We start from the raw sequence: 18,557 nt of genomic DNA on the forward strand, positions 1-18,557 counted from the left end.
GGGATACGCAGGATGATGCAAGAAACTTTGCGTTGTTGTTCTTTGGATTCGTTGCTCTCGGCGAGGACGATCTTTATTATTACGAAGCGGCGGCGCGAACGATGGCCAAGGCGCGGTCTCGGTCGACTATTTTCGTTCTCGGTTTTCGACTTCTGACGTTTAAGGCTTTCTTGTTGGACTCGCTTTTTTCTTCTACATCTTCTTCTTCCGTTTCTTCTCGATCGCTTTCGCCTCTTTCGACGGCGTCGAGCTTGAACCATTTGGAAGCGGTAATGGTGTTCGAAGGAGGAGGAGGAAGAATACGCGCTGCTGGTTTGAGAAGACCGTTGAGAATGTCTTCTTTTATGGCTTCGGCGGTTTCTTCCGCGCACTGGACGTTCGTCGCGATGACGCCCGAGGCGCCTCGCTTCGCCCAGCCGCAGACGTAGAGACGACCGGTGGCGGAGGCGGAGGAGTCTTCGTTGTACCGAACGCGGCCTAGACCGTCGTGCACGATGGTTCCGTTCTTATCCGAGGGAACTAAATTCGGTTCGAGTTTATCGCCGACGTATCCAACTGAACGTATGAGAATATCGCACGGGAGGATCGTTTCGTCTCTGACTTGATCGTTGGAAAGCGTCGCTTGTCGATTCCCAGTTGGCCCTTGGAGGATGTTTTTGCGAATTTTCACGAATCCTAACGACGACGGCGACGAGGATATATCATCTTCAGGGAGTAAACCCGTCGGCGAGCGTAAAAAGAGTACGCGCAATATCTTCCTCGTGCCTCCTTTGGCGTCGTCACCGTCTGATTTTGTCGCCGCTCCTTCTTTCTTCGCCTTTTCTAAAACCTCAAACGCTCTTCGTCTCGGCCTCGACGCGTTCATCTCCTCGATATCTTCCTCGGTGACTTCTAAATCGTCAATTTGGACGTCCAAATCCGGTAAATTGAGGACTTCTCTCAACTCCTTGGGAGAAAACTTCGCTTGCGCGACGCTCCGTCGACCGACGATGGTCACTGAATTCACGTTTGCCTTCTCTAAAGCCTCCAACGCGTGCGATGCTATATCCGTCTCTTTCAACTCTTCCGGCGAGCGCAACAAAATCCTCGCGCAGTCCAAAGTAACGTTCCCGACGCCAACGATGACAACGTTCGATCCGTTTTTCTTATTTTGTAATCTGTCCACGATATCCTCGTGCATCTCTTTATTCCGCATCGGCGCAGCAGACGGTAACCCGTTGTACCAATTTACAAACTGCCTCGCGCCGTACACGCCTCTTAACGTATCTTCGTTTTCAATCTGCAATTTCCGATCGTTATCCGCCGCACCGTGCGCGAGCACCACGCCAGAGTATCGTTCGAGTAACTCTTTCGTGGACACGCGCAACCCCTCGCCGTCGTCGTCGTTTTCATTGCCGACGGAGCCAACTTTCACGTTCGCAAACAACCGCACCCTTTCGTCTCTCAACAAAGCGTCAAACTTGTTCGTGACATTTTTCGTCGCCTGGTGATCCGGAGCGACGCCGAACCGGACGAGACCGTACGGGAAGCACTCTTTCTCGTACACGTCCACTTTCGCGTCGATGAGTACATTATTACTACTACTACTACTACTACTACTACTACTACTACTACTATTCTTCATGTGGAGCAACTTGTCCGCCGCGTACATGCCGGCTGGACCAGAGCCGACGATGGCGAACGAATACTGTTCATTTTCATCAGACGACGCGGAGGTAAACTTCCTTCTAAAAGTCGTTGTTGTCGTCGCGTTTTTCGATCCTCCGCTCTTCTCGCTGTTGATGTTGTCGTTGTTTCCGCAAGGATGACAACAGAGACTTCTCATCCTTCCCCAATGAAATGCCACATCATCATCGACAAAACTCTCTCTGATAACTCTTCTTCTCCCCCAAACTCCTCCTGAAAAAGAAGAAAAGGAAACGAAGCTCATCGCGACGACACCATTTTGATGAAATTGTTGTTCTTGCCGTCGAGAATAGATGCGCAACTTGGATGCAGAACAGAGCAACGTTTTGCGTAATCGATTTTGCAACATTTTTGTTTTATCTCGTGACTTCTTGCGAGTAATATTGTAGCTCTACACAGCAGCTCTGCTCGTGCTAAAATTACTCTCGCTCGAAGGAGACCATCGACGACGACGACGCTGATATCGTAATCACAGAGTTGTGTGTGTCTCTTTTATGTATATAGTGAGAGAGGAATTTCGGATAAAATGAAAAAATGAGGAAAATTTTCTCTCTTGTCTTCATTCGTATTTTCTTCGAAACGGCTTTTTTTGTTCTTTACAAAAATACTACTACTACTAATAAAAAGAAGAGGAATAAGAATACAGAGTAAAAAGTTTTAAAAGTTTTGACTGCTGACCTCTGGTGAACTCACTCCAAAGAAAGACGAACGAACGACGACCTCCCGCGTAAAGATTTGGCCGCGAGTATTGATCGATGAGGATGATGATGCGAAGAATTTTTTTTTCTTTCTCGATGATGATCTCGTGCGTTTTTTTGTTGTTCTTCGCCTCGGGAACACAAACGGTGAATGTGGTTGCAGAGACGACGGTGAGTTCGAGACGGGAGAGATTACAAGAGGAAGCGGAATTAGTGGCGAGATTAGCAAGGATTTTGGTCGAGGAAGAGCGAGCGTTGGAGAAGGAAGAGGAAGGCTTTGAAAAAGTGGCGATGCCGAGAGAGGAGGAGGAGTTTGAGAAGAAGACGAAAACTTTCGCGGTGTTGGAGGAGGAAAAGGAAGAACGGACGCTTCCACCACCACCGACGACGAAAAATCCGGACGCGAAGTTCTTATACGACCTCTCGAAAGCGTTCGTTCGAACGGCGAGGCAACAGTTTCCGAAAGAAATCGCCGAGTCGGACGATTACGCCATGCAGGCGAGGTATCAAGCGTCTCGATGCGCTCGATCGGCGGACGCCACGTTGTCGTTGGATTGGTTTTTCCAGTTTATGGAGGAATTAATCGAAAAGGAAGAGGTAGAAAAGGGCGGTGGCGGGAATCATTACAATTCGCGAATGTATAAAGGAGGAGGTAATACGTATCGTCCGGAGATGTACGCCACGAGCACCGCAAACGGAGAAGAAAGCGCGTTGATGCCCGTCGAAGACTTATTTTTACTCCGCGCTCGCTCGTATTACTATTCGAATCAAGTGCAAGCGCACGAATCGCGTGCCGCGTTGTCGCCATTTTGCGGCTCGCTGGTCGGATTCTCCGTCGCGTCGGCGATTTGGATGTTCAGTTTCTTCCCGTTCGTTCTCATATCGACGACGGCGGTATCCGCGTCCTTCGTGAGCATTTTGGCCGCATCTGCTTCGAAAAAGTGTTCCGCGTCCAACTGCTTATATCCACGTAAATGCTGCGATTTAACGTTGAATAATAAAGGTTACGAAACGTGCGCGTACCATTTCTCCATCTGTCCTGATTATTGCGGTCACGAGGGCGACGACGACGGTAAACGATGCGACGGCGGACCTCCGCACCCACAAAATTTCCGCGCCGTGAGTCCTCAATTCGTCGAATCCTACGAACGCTTCTGTTGCGATGGTATCTGCTGCCCAACCGGTTTCGTCTGTTGCGACAAAGAAGACGCGGTTGGAAAACTCGGTCCTAAATGTGAAAAAGTAGAGATGTGTGTGGACTCTAAAACGAATAAAACAAATTTGGCGCCAGGACGGTTGCGAAAGATTCCTCAGCTTTAAATTACGTAAAAGATATTATAAAAGATATTTAGGAGTCTCTCTGTAATCGTCGTTAATATTAAAACATGATGATGTATGATGACTTCTATTTGAACTTCACAGTTGTTGTTGTTAATGTTAATGTTATTATACACAAACAGACGCTCTCGTTTTTCAACGAGAACAAACAAAACGAGAACGGCATTTTAAAACTCGCGCACGGATTATTCATATCGTTTCTGTGTTATGCAAAACCTCTCTTCTTTGCTTTTTAATAGTACGACACGACCTTCCCTTGGTCTTTGCACGAAGCCGGGCGAAATTTCAAGTCCACGACGCCCCGATGGCGTATCGCGATTTGATCAAACGCCGCGTAGGACAAATCCAAGTGTTCGCGATCGCCGCAACACCAACGTTTATTGCCTTCGTTGGGATGATTACACGGACACGAATCCGTAATCTTCACGACGACCGATTTTACCGCCGGTTCTTGACATCCAGCCCACTTCCCAAGTTCAGACCATTCGAAACCTCTCGTGGGACCGTTCACGCAGACCACCTCTATGCACTTCCCGCACTCCTCGGTCAAACCGTAATCGTAGCCGCCGTCCGTTTGTACCGCGGTGATGAAGTGATTCCCGAGATCTTGGCCGTAGCCGCACGAACCCGTGTAAATGCTCATCCCGTCTGGCCCAGGTCCCGAGGGCCCGCCGTACCACGTCGCTCGCCCCGCTTTCCAATCCGACGTGTTGAAATCTCCAAGCACTCGTCTCGGCCGTCTTTCAAACTTGACGTAAGAAGGAGTCTCTTCCTTTGAAGGTGAATGTAAATCCATGCGTTGCCTCTCGAACAACTTTAACGTTTGCTCCAACTCTTTCGCTTTCTTCGCGATTAATGAAGTCGTCGCGTCGATCTCCGCCGAAAAAGAAGAAGAAGAATCCTCCGCAGTAGTACTCGCGTCGTCGCGTTTCTCTTCCTTCTCTTCCGCTTTACCCGAAGAAGAATCCTCCGCAACAGTACTCGCGTCGCGTTTCTCTTCCTTTCCCAGATCTGACATCGATGAATTCGAATTCAAATTCATCACATCTGTGAACGAGGACTTTAAGAAAGAAAACGCGCGAACGAACGAGCAGGAGGAAAAGGAGAACAGAAAACACGCGAAAAGGAGTTTTACGCGTCGCGTGCTCGTCGTCCTCCTCCTCCTCTTCCTCCTCTTCAAAGAAGCAGAGGTGAGGTGTTGTTGGTGTTGGTGTTGTTGACTTATAGGAAAAGACGACATTTTTTTGACGAATGAATTTCAGCCACGAATTTTACATTTGTTTTTTCAAAATACGAGTCTTGGAACACACACAACAGAAAGAACAACACACACGAAGAGAGAGAAAATCGGAGACGGATGGTGGTGCGTGAGTATTTGAAACCCAACATAACAACACGGCCTGCGAAACGAAAGGACGAGAACAAAAGCATCGTCTGTGCGCGAAACGTTTTTTTGTAGGGTAATGCTTTGTGTTTTGTTTTTTCCCCTAGCACTACTTGTTGAGAGAAGGAGGAATAGGTGTTTTTTTGCTATTTTGACTCTGCGTATTTTTGAATTTGCGAAAAATGTTCTACGTAATAGTCTTGTTCTTCTAAGTATCATCGAGGGAAAATCTCTCTCTCTCTCTCTTTCTCTCTGATCGTCGCAGCTTTTTATTTACCGCCGTTTGCGAATGGTTTTTTGAGCGGTGGTGGTTCTTTCGGAGTTCGTAGCGGCTGAAAGTTTAGTTTTCGCCGGGGCCCTTTTGCTCGAGGGAGCGCTTCTACCACTATTACTATTCGCAATAGAGGTTTGATAGGCGTACGTTAATCCACCGCTGACGACGAGTGCGGCTGATATGGCTCCAGTTTGACTCAAACACTGTTTTTTAGCGTTCACGGAACAAAACGCGGCGTGCGTGAAAACGATGACCCCGACGGATCGCATGGCGTTGGATAACGACAACGCCGTCGCGCCGGAAGATCGAACAATCTTCATCATGCATTTCGCCATCATCGCTCGCGCACACGCGTTGGCCACGTAAAAGAATACAATCGAGGAAACAGCATTCGCGGCTAACGATTTTTTCATCGGTTTTAACACCCAGTCCTCTTTATTCGGCACGGTGACAAACAACGTATACGCGGCAAACGCCGCCAACCCAAACGTGCCCATGGCGAAGCTCATCTCGTCACCACTCGGTGGATTTTTTGTCGATTTCGACAAGTATTCCATCAAAATACCTCTCATAGAATAACTTATCCCCGATACGAACGCGCACAGAACGCCGAGAATCGGAATACTCGTCGTCGTCGTCTTCGACTGATTACCGTCCGCCCCTAACACCTCGCTCGCTTTCACCGCTAACCCGCAGATGACCACGGAAACACCCAACAATTGCCCAACCGTGTACTTTTTCTTTAACAATACGCTGGAAAACAACACCGTCATCGGTATTTGCATCCCGGCTAAGGTTTGGTACAGCGGTCCTCCGCATATTTCCATCGCTCGAATAGCGAGCGTTAACCCAACGAATTCACTCACCGGTAACACGTAAAACTGCCACGGATATCTCTTTTCCTCATTCCTTCTCGTCTGTTTCCTCCTCGTCTCCATCGTCGCAGTTTTACCACCATTACTACCACTCGCCAATTTCTTCGTGATCATCGCGGACAAAACGTCCGCCAAGTACACCAAGCCGGGGACTTGCATCGTGTTCTTATCGAGCAGTTGGAAATTCATGATTTTCTGCGCGGTGAGGAAATAGGAGATGCCGAAGGACACGTGTAAAGCGACGAAGAGTAAAGCACTTGTAGTATTCGTCGTTGTTGCTTTTGTCGACGCCATGATGATGATGAGAGGTGATTTCTTTTTGTTTGAATACTACTAAGAAACGCGGGAGTAGAGAGATTTGTCAGGGGATTTCTCACAGTTTTATAGGGAAATTTAGGCGAGAAGTGACCGACTTTGACGCGCTCTAGATGTACACAGAAGGAATGAAAAGAAGCGAGACGCGCATTCAGTGATAAACATGGAAGAGATCTCTCGATCTCTCTCGTTTATTTGTGAGTCTCGTTCGAATTCATATCTCTTTAGAAGGCTTCAAAGTTGGCATTTTGTGGGAGTTTTTAGTGTTTTGGTCCAGAGACATTTCAAATCACATGCGAGAAAAAAAACGAAAGGCGTTTATATTTTGAATGAACAATATCTCACGCGGCATCATCACGAAAGAAGAAGAATGAGCAGCAGACGGAAAAATCCACATCCGAAAAGAGCGGTGAACGCGAGGACGGTTTTGAAGGTGAAAGAAGAGCAACCACCGGTGTTGTGTTCGAGGATTCCTGACGAGGATGATGATCTCGAGGCGAATCATCATCAGATACAAAAAGAAGAAACGACTTTTATTGAGAACAAACGAGGTCGCCTTTCCCGAGAGGCTGGTTTACCGGAAGATTCAGACCGAGAACTCTCGCCGCCGCCGCCGGAAGGAAAAACGAGAAAGTCAAAACGCATCGTCGAGAAAATCCAAAAAGGCATCATCTACGACAAATACAAACACTTGCGCTCGCCAATCCTGTCCCCAGGAAGACGACGAAACAACGGAAAGAAAGGAGTGAAGAGAAAGAGAGGGCACGAGTGCGATGTGTGCGAGAAGGTGTTTGGATATCCATCACATTTGGCCAGACACATGCATACGCATACGAACGAGAAACCATACGAATGTGATGTGTGTGAGAAGTGCTTTAGTGATTCTGGTAATTTGAAAAGGCACAAGCGTATTCACACGAACGAGAAAGCGTACGAGTGTGATGTGTGCGATAAAGCTTTTCGTCAAGCTACTCATTTGGAAATCCACATGCGTATTCACACGAACGAGAAACCGTACGAATGTGATGTGTGCGAGAAACGTTTTACTCAATCTAGTAGTTTGAAAAGGCACGTGCGTATTCACACGAACGAGAAACCGTACGAATGCCATGTTTGCGAGATGCGTTTTCGTCGATCTGATCATTTGAAATACCACATGCGTCGCTACCATTAGCTCTTGTCAATATACTCCCAGTACACACATACATACATACTAGTAGTACAACACCTTTACGCCTTTAGCATCACGTGCTTTAAATCGAATACTTTTTAAAGAACAAAAACACCATTTTCACTTTGCGAAAAACACCAGACAGAGAGAGCAGAAAGCACTCGTTTTCCTCCATTTCCACTTCACGCGCATTATCACACACACAAACGCAAAATCAAAATGTCCGACCCTCCTCCCGATGCAGAGAAGGAGGAGGAACAAAAAGACTTCCCCACGACTACGTTCGACCCGAAATTGGAATCGTTCTTCGACGGTTTGTTCACCGCCGACGGAAACGACGACGGAAAAACCAATTTTCGTCCTGACGGCGCCGTCACGAATGGCAAAACGAACAAGAACAATACTAATGGTGGGAGAGGAGAAAAAGACGACGACGGAAGAAAAAGGGGGACGTCCTCCTCCTGGAACTTCTCTAAGTATAAAGACGAAGCCGAGGAGGAGTTGAAACGCGAGAACAAAACGAGCGTGGACGAGAAGATTCAGAGGAAAAGGAGAGAGAGAAAAGAGGAGAGTTCGAGCGAGGAAGAGGAATACGAGGAAGAGGATGCGCCGGCGTGGCAAGGGAACACCACCACGAGAGGAGAAGGAGGAAAAGGAGAAGACGAAGACGAAGAATTAACAACGAGCAATGATGATGATGATGGTGAAGATGATGACGATGATGATGATGAAGATGCGACGCGACGCGCGAAGAAGAATACCAAGAAGAAGACATCCAAATCATCCAAATCGGAAAAAAAGTACACGGAACGCGCGGTCGCAAAAGACGGGACGACATTTTCTGCGCAGTGTTTTAATGATTTGCACTTATCGAGACCGTTGTGCCGAGCGTGCGAGAAGTTAGGATACGCGACGCCGACGCCGATTCAAGCGGCGATTATTCCAATCGCGCTGACCGGGAGAGACGTGTGCGGGCGAGCGCAAACCGGGAGCGGGAAGACGGCGGCGTTTGCGTTGCCTTTACTGGAGAGGATGTTGCACAGACCGAAGAACGCGGTGAGTGCGATACACGTCGTGATAATGGTACCGACGAGAGAGTTAGCCGTGCAGTGCGCGCAAATGATTCAGCGGTTGGGCGAATATACGAACGTGCAAGTGGCCACCATCGTCGGCGGGTTATCCATGGAAAGGCAAGCGGCGGCGTTGAGGCAAAGACCGGAAATTGTCGTCGCGACACCGGGTAGATTGATCGATCACGTGAGGAACACGCACTCGTTTGGTTTCGAGGACGTCGCCGCGGTCGTTTTAGACGAAGCCGATCGGTTATTAGAGATGGGCTTTTTAGAGGAGATTAAAGAAATCGTGAGGAACATGCCGAGACAGAGACAAACGTTGTTATTCAGCGCGACGTTAACGAGCGCGGTGGAGGAGTTGGCCAGTTTATCCATGAGAAACCCAGCGCGATTGTCCGCGGATTCCTTGGGCACCACGCCGATGACGTTAACCGAGGAAATCGTGAAAATCAAACCGCAATTCGTGGCCAAGAAAGAGGCGCATTTGTTATCGCTCTTATCGAGATCGTTCAAAGGGAAAGAAACCATCGTGTTTGCGAAAACAAAAGTCCAAGCGCACCGATTGAAAATAGTTTTAGGTCTTTCAAACATTAAAGCGTGCGAATTACACGGCGACATGACCCAAACGCAACGATTAGCCGCGTTGGAAGACTTTAGATCCAACGCCGAAACGAAAATTATGGTCGCCACGGATGTTGCCGCGAGAGGTTTGGACATCGCCTCGGTCGATTTGGTCGTTTCGTACGACGCGCCGAAGAACGTGGCGTCGTATTTACACAGAGTCGGGAGAACCGCACGGGCTGGGAGGAAAGGGGTCGCCATCACATTCATGGAAGAATACGACAGAGCGTTGGTGAAGACGTTGCAAAAGAGAGGTCAAAAATTGCAATCGAGAATCGTGCCCAGAGACGTGGTGGACGAATGGCACGAGAAAATCGAAGGCTACGCCGCGCAAATCGAAGAAATAGAAGAGGAAGAGCGAGCGGAAAAGCACATGCAAAAAGCCGAGATGGAAGCGACGAAAGCGGAGAACATGTTGGAACACGCGAACGAGATTAAATCGAGACCGAAAAAGACGTGGTTTGAAAGCGAGAGAGATAAGATGGCGAATAAGAAAGCCGCGGCGAAAGCGATGGGGAAGCAAGGCATAGATTTACTCGAGGACAACGATTTGGAATTAGGCGATATGCCTTCAAGGTTTGGTGGTGGGAAAAACGACAACGAAAAGAATAAGAAGAAACGAAAGAAGAGCGAAGAAGAAGACGAGAAAGAATCGCTCGCGAACCCGTCTCGTCTCCCGTCTTCCAAAAAAGGCCGCCGCGCGTTAGCCGCCAAACAGCGCGCGCAAAAAGAAAACGAATACGACGACGAATACGCCGATTCCGACGACGAAACTGGTAAAACCAAAACCAAAACCAACCGAACGCGAAAAGTCACGCAAGGCGTCAAATCGGTCAAGAAACTCGAACGGGACGCGAGATTACAAGGCGTCACGGGGAAAAAAGCGCTGAACGCGTTTAAAGCCATGAATAATAGTAACAACAACAACCAGAAGAAGAAGAAGAAAGAGACGACCACCGACACCAAACGCTCCTCCTTCGGGAAAAGAGGTTTCGACGAGAAACCGATTAAACGTAAAGTAAACGCGAGCAAATCTAGGCACAAAAAACGACGGTAGTAGTTAAAAAATTCCGCGTTGCAATTGAATGTTGAAGTTCGGATCGTGACTCTAACGCACCCCCCGCGAGACTAACTTCCTATGCCGCGTGCCGATTCTCAGATTTTGATGTCATCACGGATTGAACGTATATACTAGGCTTGATGTTTCGTTTTTATTTCGTATTTTGTCTTTTTTTTTGTCTTCTCTGGATGTGTCTCGAACAAACGTGGTCCCTGTTATACATAACGGTATTAATTGAGCGCCACAGAAAGCACACGTATCTTCCTTCGATCGATCTGTCCGCATTTTTCCGCCACAAAGAAGGAAAGAGCGGCTGTGTTGCACCACCACCGAGAAAGAAAAGAAAAGACAGAGGCGAGACGAGGAGGAGGAGCACAACACGACAGAGCACAACACGTCACGCGCAGAAAACGCACACACAGAGAACAACAGAGACGGAGAGAGCGGGACGACGACAAAAGCGACGACGACGATGATGCCGACGACGTGCGCGTCGTGCGTCGTTGTTTCTTCGCATCGAAATCAAAACGGGAAATCGAAACGTCGTCCTTTTCCTCCCCGGAGATCAAATCTTTCGACGACGACGAATAAAAACAACGCGCGTCGTTTACGCAACAGTCCTTTCAATAAAACGCACAACGCGCTCGCCGAGGACGATGAGAACAACGACAGATCTGCCGAGAACATTTTGGAGAAAATGCCGAAGAAGCTTGAACCTCCGCAGAGAGATACCGGCATACCGAGCGAATTGGACATCAACATCGACATAGATGAAGGTACGATATTTAGGGTTTTTGGCTTTTGTGAGGGAACAACGCGTCAACTCTCTCTTTCTCTCTGTAAACTCTTTTAAACTCTCTTCGTTTCCGCGAAGAACGACACGGCATCTATATACCGAGACTGACCAAATCGCATCTTCTCTTCTTATATTACAGAACACACGAAAAAGATGAAAGGTATCGATCCCGAAACCGGGAACTCGTGGTTCCGGGAAAGCGGCGTCGATCGAGGCGAAGGCGGGTACCGGTGTCGATGGACGGTGAAAGGCGGGGCGGCGCCGGATAAGAGCTGGGAGTATAGGGAGACGCACTGGGAGAAAGCGGATTTGAGCGGGTACCGAGAGTTGGGCGCGGAGAAGAGCGGGTTCAACGAGAAAGGAGAGACGTGGTGGGAGACGTGGAGGGAGTTGTATAACACGTCGGAGAGTAGTAGTAGTAGTAGCGAGGAGAATAATAACGAGAATAATAATAATAGCAACGACGACGATCATCATCCATTATCGGCTTCGTGTTGTCAGATGGTTGAACGCTCCGCCGATAAGTGGGCGCGACACGTGGACACGAATTCAGATTCCTCGCGAGAGTGGCAAGAGAAGTGGTGGGAACGGTTTAGCTCGGAAAACACGTGCGATCGAGGCGTGGAAAAGTCCGGACGAGAAAATAGACACGCGTGGTGGGAAAAATGGGGCGAACACTACGATCCAAACGGTATTTCCTTGCGATGGACGGATAAATGGGCCGAAAACGATAAAGGCGTTCGGTGGGGCGATAAGTGGGAAGAGCGCTTGAAATCAACCTCCGGAGACGGCGCGAAAAGTGGCGAAACGTGGCGAGAAGAACCGAACGGGGAGGTTTGGAGACGAACGTGGGGTGAAGAGGTATTCGAGAACGGCGAGGTGAGGAAATATGGCGAATCAACGACGGACGAGAAATGGGACGTGACGACGAGGACGGGCGAAAGCGCCAAAACGCCGTACTTCGACGGCGGGAAACCAGACACCTGGGAAGAGGCGCTGAGGAAAAGCGAAAAGTTATTGAACATTCAGTTAGACGATTCTTCGACGGACGAGAGCGATTACGAGTAGAATTAATAATGATGCTGCGCATATATATTTGTAATATATAGTACTTTTTTATTAGAACGCCAACGCGCTTTTATATATTAAACAACAACAATTTTAGTAGCGATAACAATTTGACGATTATATGATGATGATTAAAACTCCATGTCGGCGGCGGCGTTGGAATTTTTGTTGCTCTCGTTCAACACGTTGTTGTTGTTCATCATCATCTTCTTCTTCTTCTCCTCCTCGTTGGCGACTTTCAATTTCGACCAGAAGCACCTCTCGAACGTTTCCAACGCTTTACCCATGGCGGTTTTCTTGACGGCGTTTTCATCCGCGCCAAATTTTTTGTACTCTTGCAACAACTCGTGCACTTTCGGCGCGTCCGAGGAAAACGGATCGAACGCGTCGCAGTTTTCCGGATCGATCGGGACGCACACGCGACCGGTTTTCGGGTGGACGCAAAACGGCGCCTTGAGCAAGTGATTCATGTGTTTGGAAACTTCCGCGTCCAAACGAGGGTACACGTGAGAGAAGATAATCCTCTGTAAGCAACTCGTCAAATCCCAGTTAACTTTAGGTCCTCTCAACTCGTCCTCCACGGCTTTTACGATTCGTTGCCATCGCCACGTGTTGACGTCGACGTCCCCATCTCTCGATACCGTCGGCATCTTGTTGGTGTTAAAATCAAACTCCGCTTTCTGCCTCACGTTCGCGTCTGGAATCATGCTCAAAATCGTTTCGAAGTGCTTCTTCGATTCCATGAGTTTCTGCGCCGGTAAAAACTCCTTCTCCCAAAACGGCTTCAACACCTTCCAATACGCCTCCTCCAATCTCGGGTGCATCTTCCCCCCCCCCCACGCCCTTTTCCCGCTCCCGAAACTTAAATTTGTCTTCTTCTTCTCGCCGCCGCCTTCGACGCCTTTAAACACGGAAAAGTATTCCGCCACCGCGCTTCTCTCCTCGTCCGATAACTTCCTCGCTCTTTCATCGCACACCCACGCGTGAATCCCTCTTCTCCCGGAATACACCCACAAAATATGTTCAAACCCAAAATCCTCTCTCAACCCCACGTCCAAAACCTTCACGGCGCAATTCATCAAAGGCCAACACTTTGGGCAAATCTTCGCCTGGTCGCAGCACGTCCGGACGTCGTCGTAATCCGTCATGTCGATATCAAACACCAACTCTCTTTCCACCGGTTTAAACGACCCGCCGTACGCGAGTCTGTTCTTCGGGTTGTGCGAGAACACCGGTCCGATATCGATTTTGCCCGGGACTTTGGTTTTCAAATCTTTCCGTAAACTCTTTTCGTCTTGGTACGAGTTGTACCGGACGAAAATCTCGCCTTTTAAGGTGAAGCAAAACTCTCTGTTTTGGATGAATTGTTGCTGATCCTTTCGCGATTCCTTCGACGACGTCGCGCCTTCGTAAGAAAGCCACTCGAAGAGTTGTTTCGAAGGGAAAATGTGCGCGTAATACGGACGCATTAACGAGTGCACGTCGACCACTTCTTCCTTTACTAATGCTTGATTCTTTTCAAAATCATCATCATCTTCCATGAGCTTTTGTCGCTTCACATCTTCTTTTCTCTCACCACTTTCCCCCAAAGTCTCGTTTTTTGTCGTCGTCATTGCGGGCTTCTTCTTCTTCTTCTTTAATAAAGCAACTCTCTCTCTCTCTCGCGTTTGCGCGCGATATTACCTTCTCCCTCTTAAAGTGATGAACCGATTTCAAAATTCAAAATCCTTCCAAAGAAAAAGAAGAAACAAATAATTTAGGGTATCAATTTAGGGTATCAAAAACGGGAGTAGCCTATTAAGTTTTGTTCTTTTTTCCTCGACTCCTTCCTTGTAGGGAAAAAAGGACAGACATCTGCGAGCTTATATTCTTTCCCTTTTCTCTCTCGTGTTTACGCGAAGAAGTTTAAGAAGAGGAGAAAGACCCAAACTTTGCGCGCGATAATAAACAACACGCGCGCGCGACGACGGGAGAGAAGAGGTTTGAGAAAGTTTTTGTTGTTGGTATTTGTGTGAGAAAGACACGGAGTACGCGCACGAATCATTTCATTACATCATCCATCATGAGTAAAAATGCGGAGGAAATCATCAAATCTCACGCGGAATTATTCCCTCCTTTGCAAGTGAAACTGGCGTTAAAATTGTGCTCGAACGAGTGCGACCAAGGGCACTTATTCTCGGACTGGGATTCGACTTCGAGAGGAGACGATGAAAAGAAGAAAAAGATGATGCACCAGCTGGAGCTTTTGGACAAAAACTACCAACCCGGAGGTCTTTGCGAGTACATCAAAAACGCGAAGAAACTCTTGAAACACGCCAAGGAAGGGCAAAATCCATTCGACGGGTGGCACCCGTCCGTACCAAAAGGCGAAAACGTTGAGTACGGATCGAAGAAACACCGAGAGTTGGAGAAAATTGGTTTGAAACAGGCGAAGAAAACCGCGTTCGTGTTAGTGGCGGGCGGGTTAGGCGAACGGTTGGGGTATAAAGGGATTAAAGTGAGATTACCGGTGGAACGAGCGACGATGGAGACGTATTTGGGGTTATACGTGAAGTCTATTTTGGCGATTCAAGAAACCGACGAGGTGGTGAGAACGTCCGGGCAAAAGATTGACGTGCCGTTGGCGATTATGACGTCGGAAGATACGCACGCGATGACGGTGGACTTGTTGGAATCGAACGACTATTTCGGCGCGAAGAAGACGCAAATTACGCTGATGAAACAAGAAAAAGTCCCGTGTTTAGTGGATAACGACGCGCACTTGGCGTTGAACGACGAGGATAAGTATGTGTTACAAACGAAACCGCACGGCCACGGCGACGTGCACTCGTTGTTACACCAATCGGGCTTGTTGAAAAAATGGAAACAAATGGGCGTGAAGTGGGTGACATTTTTCCAAGACACGAACTCGTTGGTCTTTCGAGTCATTCCTGGTGCACTCGGGGTGTCGAAATCGAGAGATTTCGAGTTCAACTCTTTGTGCGTGCCGCGAAAAGCGAAAGAGGCGGTTGGCGGCATCGCGCAGTTGACGCATACGGACGGTAGAAAGATGACGATTAACGTCGAGTATAATCAGTTGGATCCGCTGTTAAGAGCGAGCTCGAGCGATGGATCCGGTGACGTCAACGATCCAGCCACGGGTTTCTCCCCGTACCCAGGGAACATCAACCAATTAATCGTGAAGTTGGAACCGTACGAAAAGCAGCTCTCGAAAACCGGCGGCGCTATCGACGAATTCGTCAACCCGAAATACAAAGACAGTTCCAAGACGGCGTTCAAATCTCCAACCAGGTTGGAGTGCATGATGCAAGATTACCCGAAATCTTTGACTGGAACCAAAGCCTCGGTTGGGTTCACCGTTTTCGATAACTGGGTCGGGTACTCGCCGGTGAAAAACTCCCCGGAGGACGGGAAGAAGAAATTCGACGACGGCCAACCGACGCACACGGCGACGAGCGGCGAGTTTGAGTTTTACAACTGCGCGAGCAGAATCTTACGGTTAGCCGGCGCGAACGTTCCGGAACCCGAAATCGATTCGAAACAAAAGTTCAACGGCATGTCGTTTCCGACTGGAAGCAAAGTCGTCTTGTCCCCGTCTTTCGGATGTTCGTTCGAACGCGTCGAGAGTAAAATCGACAACCTCTCTTTGACCGCAAAATCCGTTTTAATCGTCGAAGGCGACGTGAGTTTCGAAAACGTCCAAATAGACGGCGCGTTTGAAGTGAAAGCAGAGAAAGGTTCCAAAATTGTCCTCAAGAACCTCTCCGTAAAAAACAAATCCTGGGAGTGGCGTTCGAAAGCGAACGCCAAGGAGGAAATCACGAGATTGTGCGGGTTTGAGATTAAGAAAAAAGAGACGTCTTCTTTATTATATTCAGAGAAAAATAAAACGCTCGTCGTCGACGGTGATCTCTCTCAGTTGGAGTTGAAGACACACTGAGATAAAACTACTTTAATACTACACGTTACTACTACCGGTACTACCGCAGAGGTCCTTTTTATAAAACCCTAAACATTCTCCGAGAGGTAATCCATTTCGAAAATGTCTTCAGACTGCTTACAAGACGCGCTTTGATTGAGAGAAGACGAAGAGAGATCCAATGTCCTCCTCCTCGTCGAAATCGTCGAGCCACGACGCTCCTTCATCCTCTCCTTTTGCTCGTAATAATAACGAGAATACTACATCTAATCGAAGACGAAACTCCTCGAAATCATCATCCAACGCGACGACGACGAGGAAAAATCGTTTCGTGTTCGCGTACAAAAGAGCCGCACTCCGCGCGCGGAAAGACGTGGAAAGGAAAAGCACAAACGCGAGAAATGCGCTTTGCGAAACGAAAGTGAACTTTGAAAACGCGGTTATGAAACCTTTGCTCTTTTTCGTCCCAACAATCGGGAGAAAAAGCGAGGAAAAGGAGAAGACTTTCGTGTCGAAGCGATCGTCTAAAGAAGAAGCGAATTGGGCGCAAAAGGACCGATGGAACGCGCTTCGCGAGAGAGCGATTGATCCCATCAAACGGGCAGTTTCGTCGGCAAGCGGTAATATTTCGAAAGGACAACAGTTTTTTACGAAGATTGCGGAAGAAAAGGAGGGGAAGATGAAGAGCGGATCGTATGTTTCGTCGCCGGCGAAGGAGGAGGTTCCGAAGAAGAATAAAAAGGACGAAGATTCCGCGAAGAGGTTTAATGGATTTGTCTTCCCTCTAGAAAAGGAGAGGAAAAGAGTGGAGGAGAGGTGGAAGGAGGTCGTGGAGAAGATGAAGAAGGAAAGGATGGCGACGTTTACTTCTTCTTCTTCTTCGTCCGCGGACGCGCGCAAACAAGAGGAGCAACACAAGAACAAGAACAAGAACGCGGATAATGGAAAAGAGGGGAGGAATAGTAGTAGTTTGATGATTAAGGCGAAAGCGGAGAAGATGACGAAGGAAGTGAGTTTGAAATTGAACGAAAATGTGAGCAAAGTAAACGCCGCGATCGAGGCGAGGAAGAAAGAGACGGAGGAGGCGTTTACGAGCGCGAAACGTCGAGTGATGGCAATGACGGTAAAGAAAGATGCGGAACGAGACGATGGAAAGCATAAGAACAAGAGGCGGGAAAATAACAAGAGTAGCACTAGCACGAATAGTAGCAACAACAACAACAACAACAACAGAGATAGCGAGAACAAAAAGAACAAAAAGAAGACCGCGACTGGCGAAGAACCGCCGCCGACGAACATTTTCGAGCGCTCAAAATCGGCCGCGTCCGATTTCTTCGGCACCGCCACCGCGAGCATGGAAGACGTCAAAGGCAACATCGATAGCGTACAAAAATCAGTAGCGAAGAAGCTCTCGGACATGCAACTGCGCGAGAATTTTGAAGGCACGACACAAAACATTGCTCGAGAATCGAAAAAATTAGTCACCGAGGACTTACCTTCAACGATCAAAACGCTCTCGAAAGAATCTGCCAACCTCACCGGCTCCGCGTTGAAAGAGTTCAACGAAAACATCGATGTCGACGTGATTGCGCAAAACGCGAAAAAATCGTTCGAAGGTACCTCGAAAACGGTCGAAACGCTCATTCGAGACGTGCACAGCAACGCCTCTCTCGCCGCCGCCTCGGGTAAAGCGCTGGTGACGGATTTAATCGATCCGCCGGAAAAAATGCACCGCGTGCGTCAAGGCGAATCGTTGCTGAAAATCGCTCGCAAGTACGACGTTTCCGTCGTTGACGTCTGTCGCGTGAACAATTTAGCACCGACGGATGAAAACCCTCACTTTGTGGCGATTAAAATCGGTCAAGTTTTAAACATTCCGAATCCCGAACGCATGGCGGAACAACCGGCGTACGAAAGCTCAAAGTTTGACGAAAAGTACGAGAGCACCGTGAACGCGTATTACGAGCAACGATTGAACGCGTCATCTCCCTCCTCGAAAAAGAGTAAAGTAGCCGTAGCAACATCGGAAGGAGGAGGATTAGGAGGAGGAGGAGCGGCTAACATCCGAATCGCCGAATCGTCCTCCTCCTCCTCCTCCGGCAACGCCAAACTCGCCGGAAGTTTCGCGTTGCTCGCCACCGCAGCTGCCATATCGTACCTTCGCGCCGGGTTAGACGACGATTCAGACGACGATAATAACGACAGTAATACTAATAATAATACTACTATCGGAGGAGACGAGAACACGAATAGCCAGATGTTGTAGACAAGAGAACAAC

The 18,557-nt window shown here is 48.4% G+C and overlaps 10 protein-coding genes across 10 annotated transcripts; 6 read left to right on the forward strand and 4 right to left on the reverse strand.

Moving 5' to 3' along the window:
• Positions 1–79: 79 nt before the first annotated feature.
• On the reverse strand, positions 80–2,035 carry Bathy17g01130 (ferredoxin--NADP(+) reductase; the record flags this gene model as incomplete). The annotated part of the gene is made up of 1 exon (XM_007508396.1): positions 80–2,035. The coding sequence occupies one exon, from the start codon at positions 2,033–2,035 to the stop codon at positions 80–82; it is 1,956 nt and encodes a 651-aa protein (XP_007508458.1).
• A 406-nt stretch (positions 2,036–2,441) lies between these two features.
• On the forward strand, positions 2,442–3,704 carry Bathy17g01140 (unknown protein; the record flags this gene model as incomplete). Its single annotated transcript, XM_007508380.1, has 1 exon — positions 2,442–3,704. The coding sequence occupies one exon, from the start codon at positions 2,442–2,444 to the stop codon at positions 3,702–3,704; it is 1,263 nt and encodes a 420-aa protein (XP_007508442.1).
• A 250-nt stretch (positions 3,705–3,954) lies between these two features.
• Positions 3,955–4,962, reverse strand: Bathy17g01150 (hypothetical protein MICPUN_101026; the record flags this gene model as incomplete). The annotated part of the gene is made up of 1 exon (XM_007508287.1): positions 3,955–4,962. One exon carries the CDS (start codon positions 4,960–4,962, stop codon positions 3,955–3,957), a length of 1,008 nt encoding a protein of 335 aa, XP_007508349.1.
• A 417-nt stretch (positions 4,963–5,379) lies between these two features.
• Positions 5,380–6,549, reverse strand: Bathy17g01160 (predicted protein; the record flags this gene model as incomplete). Its single annotated transcript, XM_007508411.1, has 1 exon — positions 5,380–6,549. One exon carries the CDS (start codon positions 6,547–6,549, stop codon positions 5,380–5,382), a length of 1,170 nt encoding a protein of 389 aa, XP_007508473.1.
• Positions 6,550–6,940: 391 nt separating this feature from the next.
• Bathy17g01170 lies at positions 6,941–7,744 on the forward strand (the record flags this gene model as incomplete). The annotated part of the gene is made up of 1 exon (XM_007508327.1): positions 6,941–7,744. One exon carries the CDS (start codon positions 6,941–6,943, stop codon positions 7,742–7,744), a length of 804 nt encoding a protein of 267 aa, XP_007508389.1.
• Positions 7,745–7,960: 216 nt separating this feature from the next.
• Positions 7,961–10,492, forward strand: Bathy17g01180 (predicted protein; the record flags this gene model as incomplete). The annotated part of the gene is made up of 1 exon (XM_007508210.1): positions 7,961–10,492. The coding sequence occupies one exon, from the start codon at positions 7,961–7,963 to the stop codon at positions 10,490–10,492; it is 2,532 nt and encodes an 843-aa protein (XP_007508272.1).
• A 700-nt stretch (positions 10,493–11,192) lies between these two features.
• On the forward strand, positions 11,193–12,359 carry Bathy17g01190 (predicted protein; the record flags this gene model as incomplete). The annotated part of the gene is made up of 2 exons (XM_007508335.1): positions 11,193–11,271; positions 11,431–12,359. 2 exons carry the CDS (start codon positions 11,193–11,195, stop codon positions 12,357–12,359), a joined length of 1,008 nt encoding a protein of 335 aa, XP_007508397.1.
• Positions 12,360–12,490: 131 nt separating this feature from the next.
• On the reverse strand, positions 12,491–13,972 carry Bathy17g01200 (DNA primase small subunit; the record flags this gene model as incomplete). Its single annotated transcript, XM_007508250.1, has 1 exon — positions 12,491–13,972. One exon carries the CDS (start codon positions 13,970–13,972, stop codon positions 12,491–12,493), a length of 1,482 nt encoding a protein of 493 aa, XP_007508312.1.
• A 449-nt stretch (positions 13,973–14,421) lies between these two features.
• On the forward strand, positions 14,422–16,299 carry Bathy17g01210 (predicted protein; the record flags this gene model as incomplete). The annotated part of the gene is made up of 1 exon (XM_007508366.1): positions 14,422–16,299. One exon carries the CDS (start codon positions 14,422–14,424, stop codon positions 16,297–16,299), a length of 1,878 nt encoding a protein of 625 aa, XP_007508428.1.
• Positions 16,300–16,459: 160 nt separating this feature from the next.
• Bathy17g01220 (unknown protein) lies at positions 16,460–18,544 on the forward strand (the record flags this gene model as incomplete). The annotated part of the gene is made up of 1 exon (XM_007508265.1): positions 16,460–18,544. The coding sequence occupies one exon, from the start codon at positions 16,460–16,462 to the stop codon at positions 18,542–18,544; it is 2,085 nt and encodes a 694-aa protein (XP_007508327.1).
• Positions 18,545–18,557: the final 13 nt, after the last annotated feature.

Source organism: Bathycoccus prasinos, assembly GCF_002220235.1.
Source record: "Bathycoccus prasinos genomic : Chromosome_17".
Classification (NCBI taxonomy): domain Eukaryota; kingdom Viridiplantae; phylum Chlorophyta; class Mamiellophyceae; order Mamiellales; family Bathycoccaceae; genus Bathycoccus; species Bathycoccus prasinos.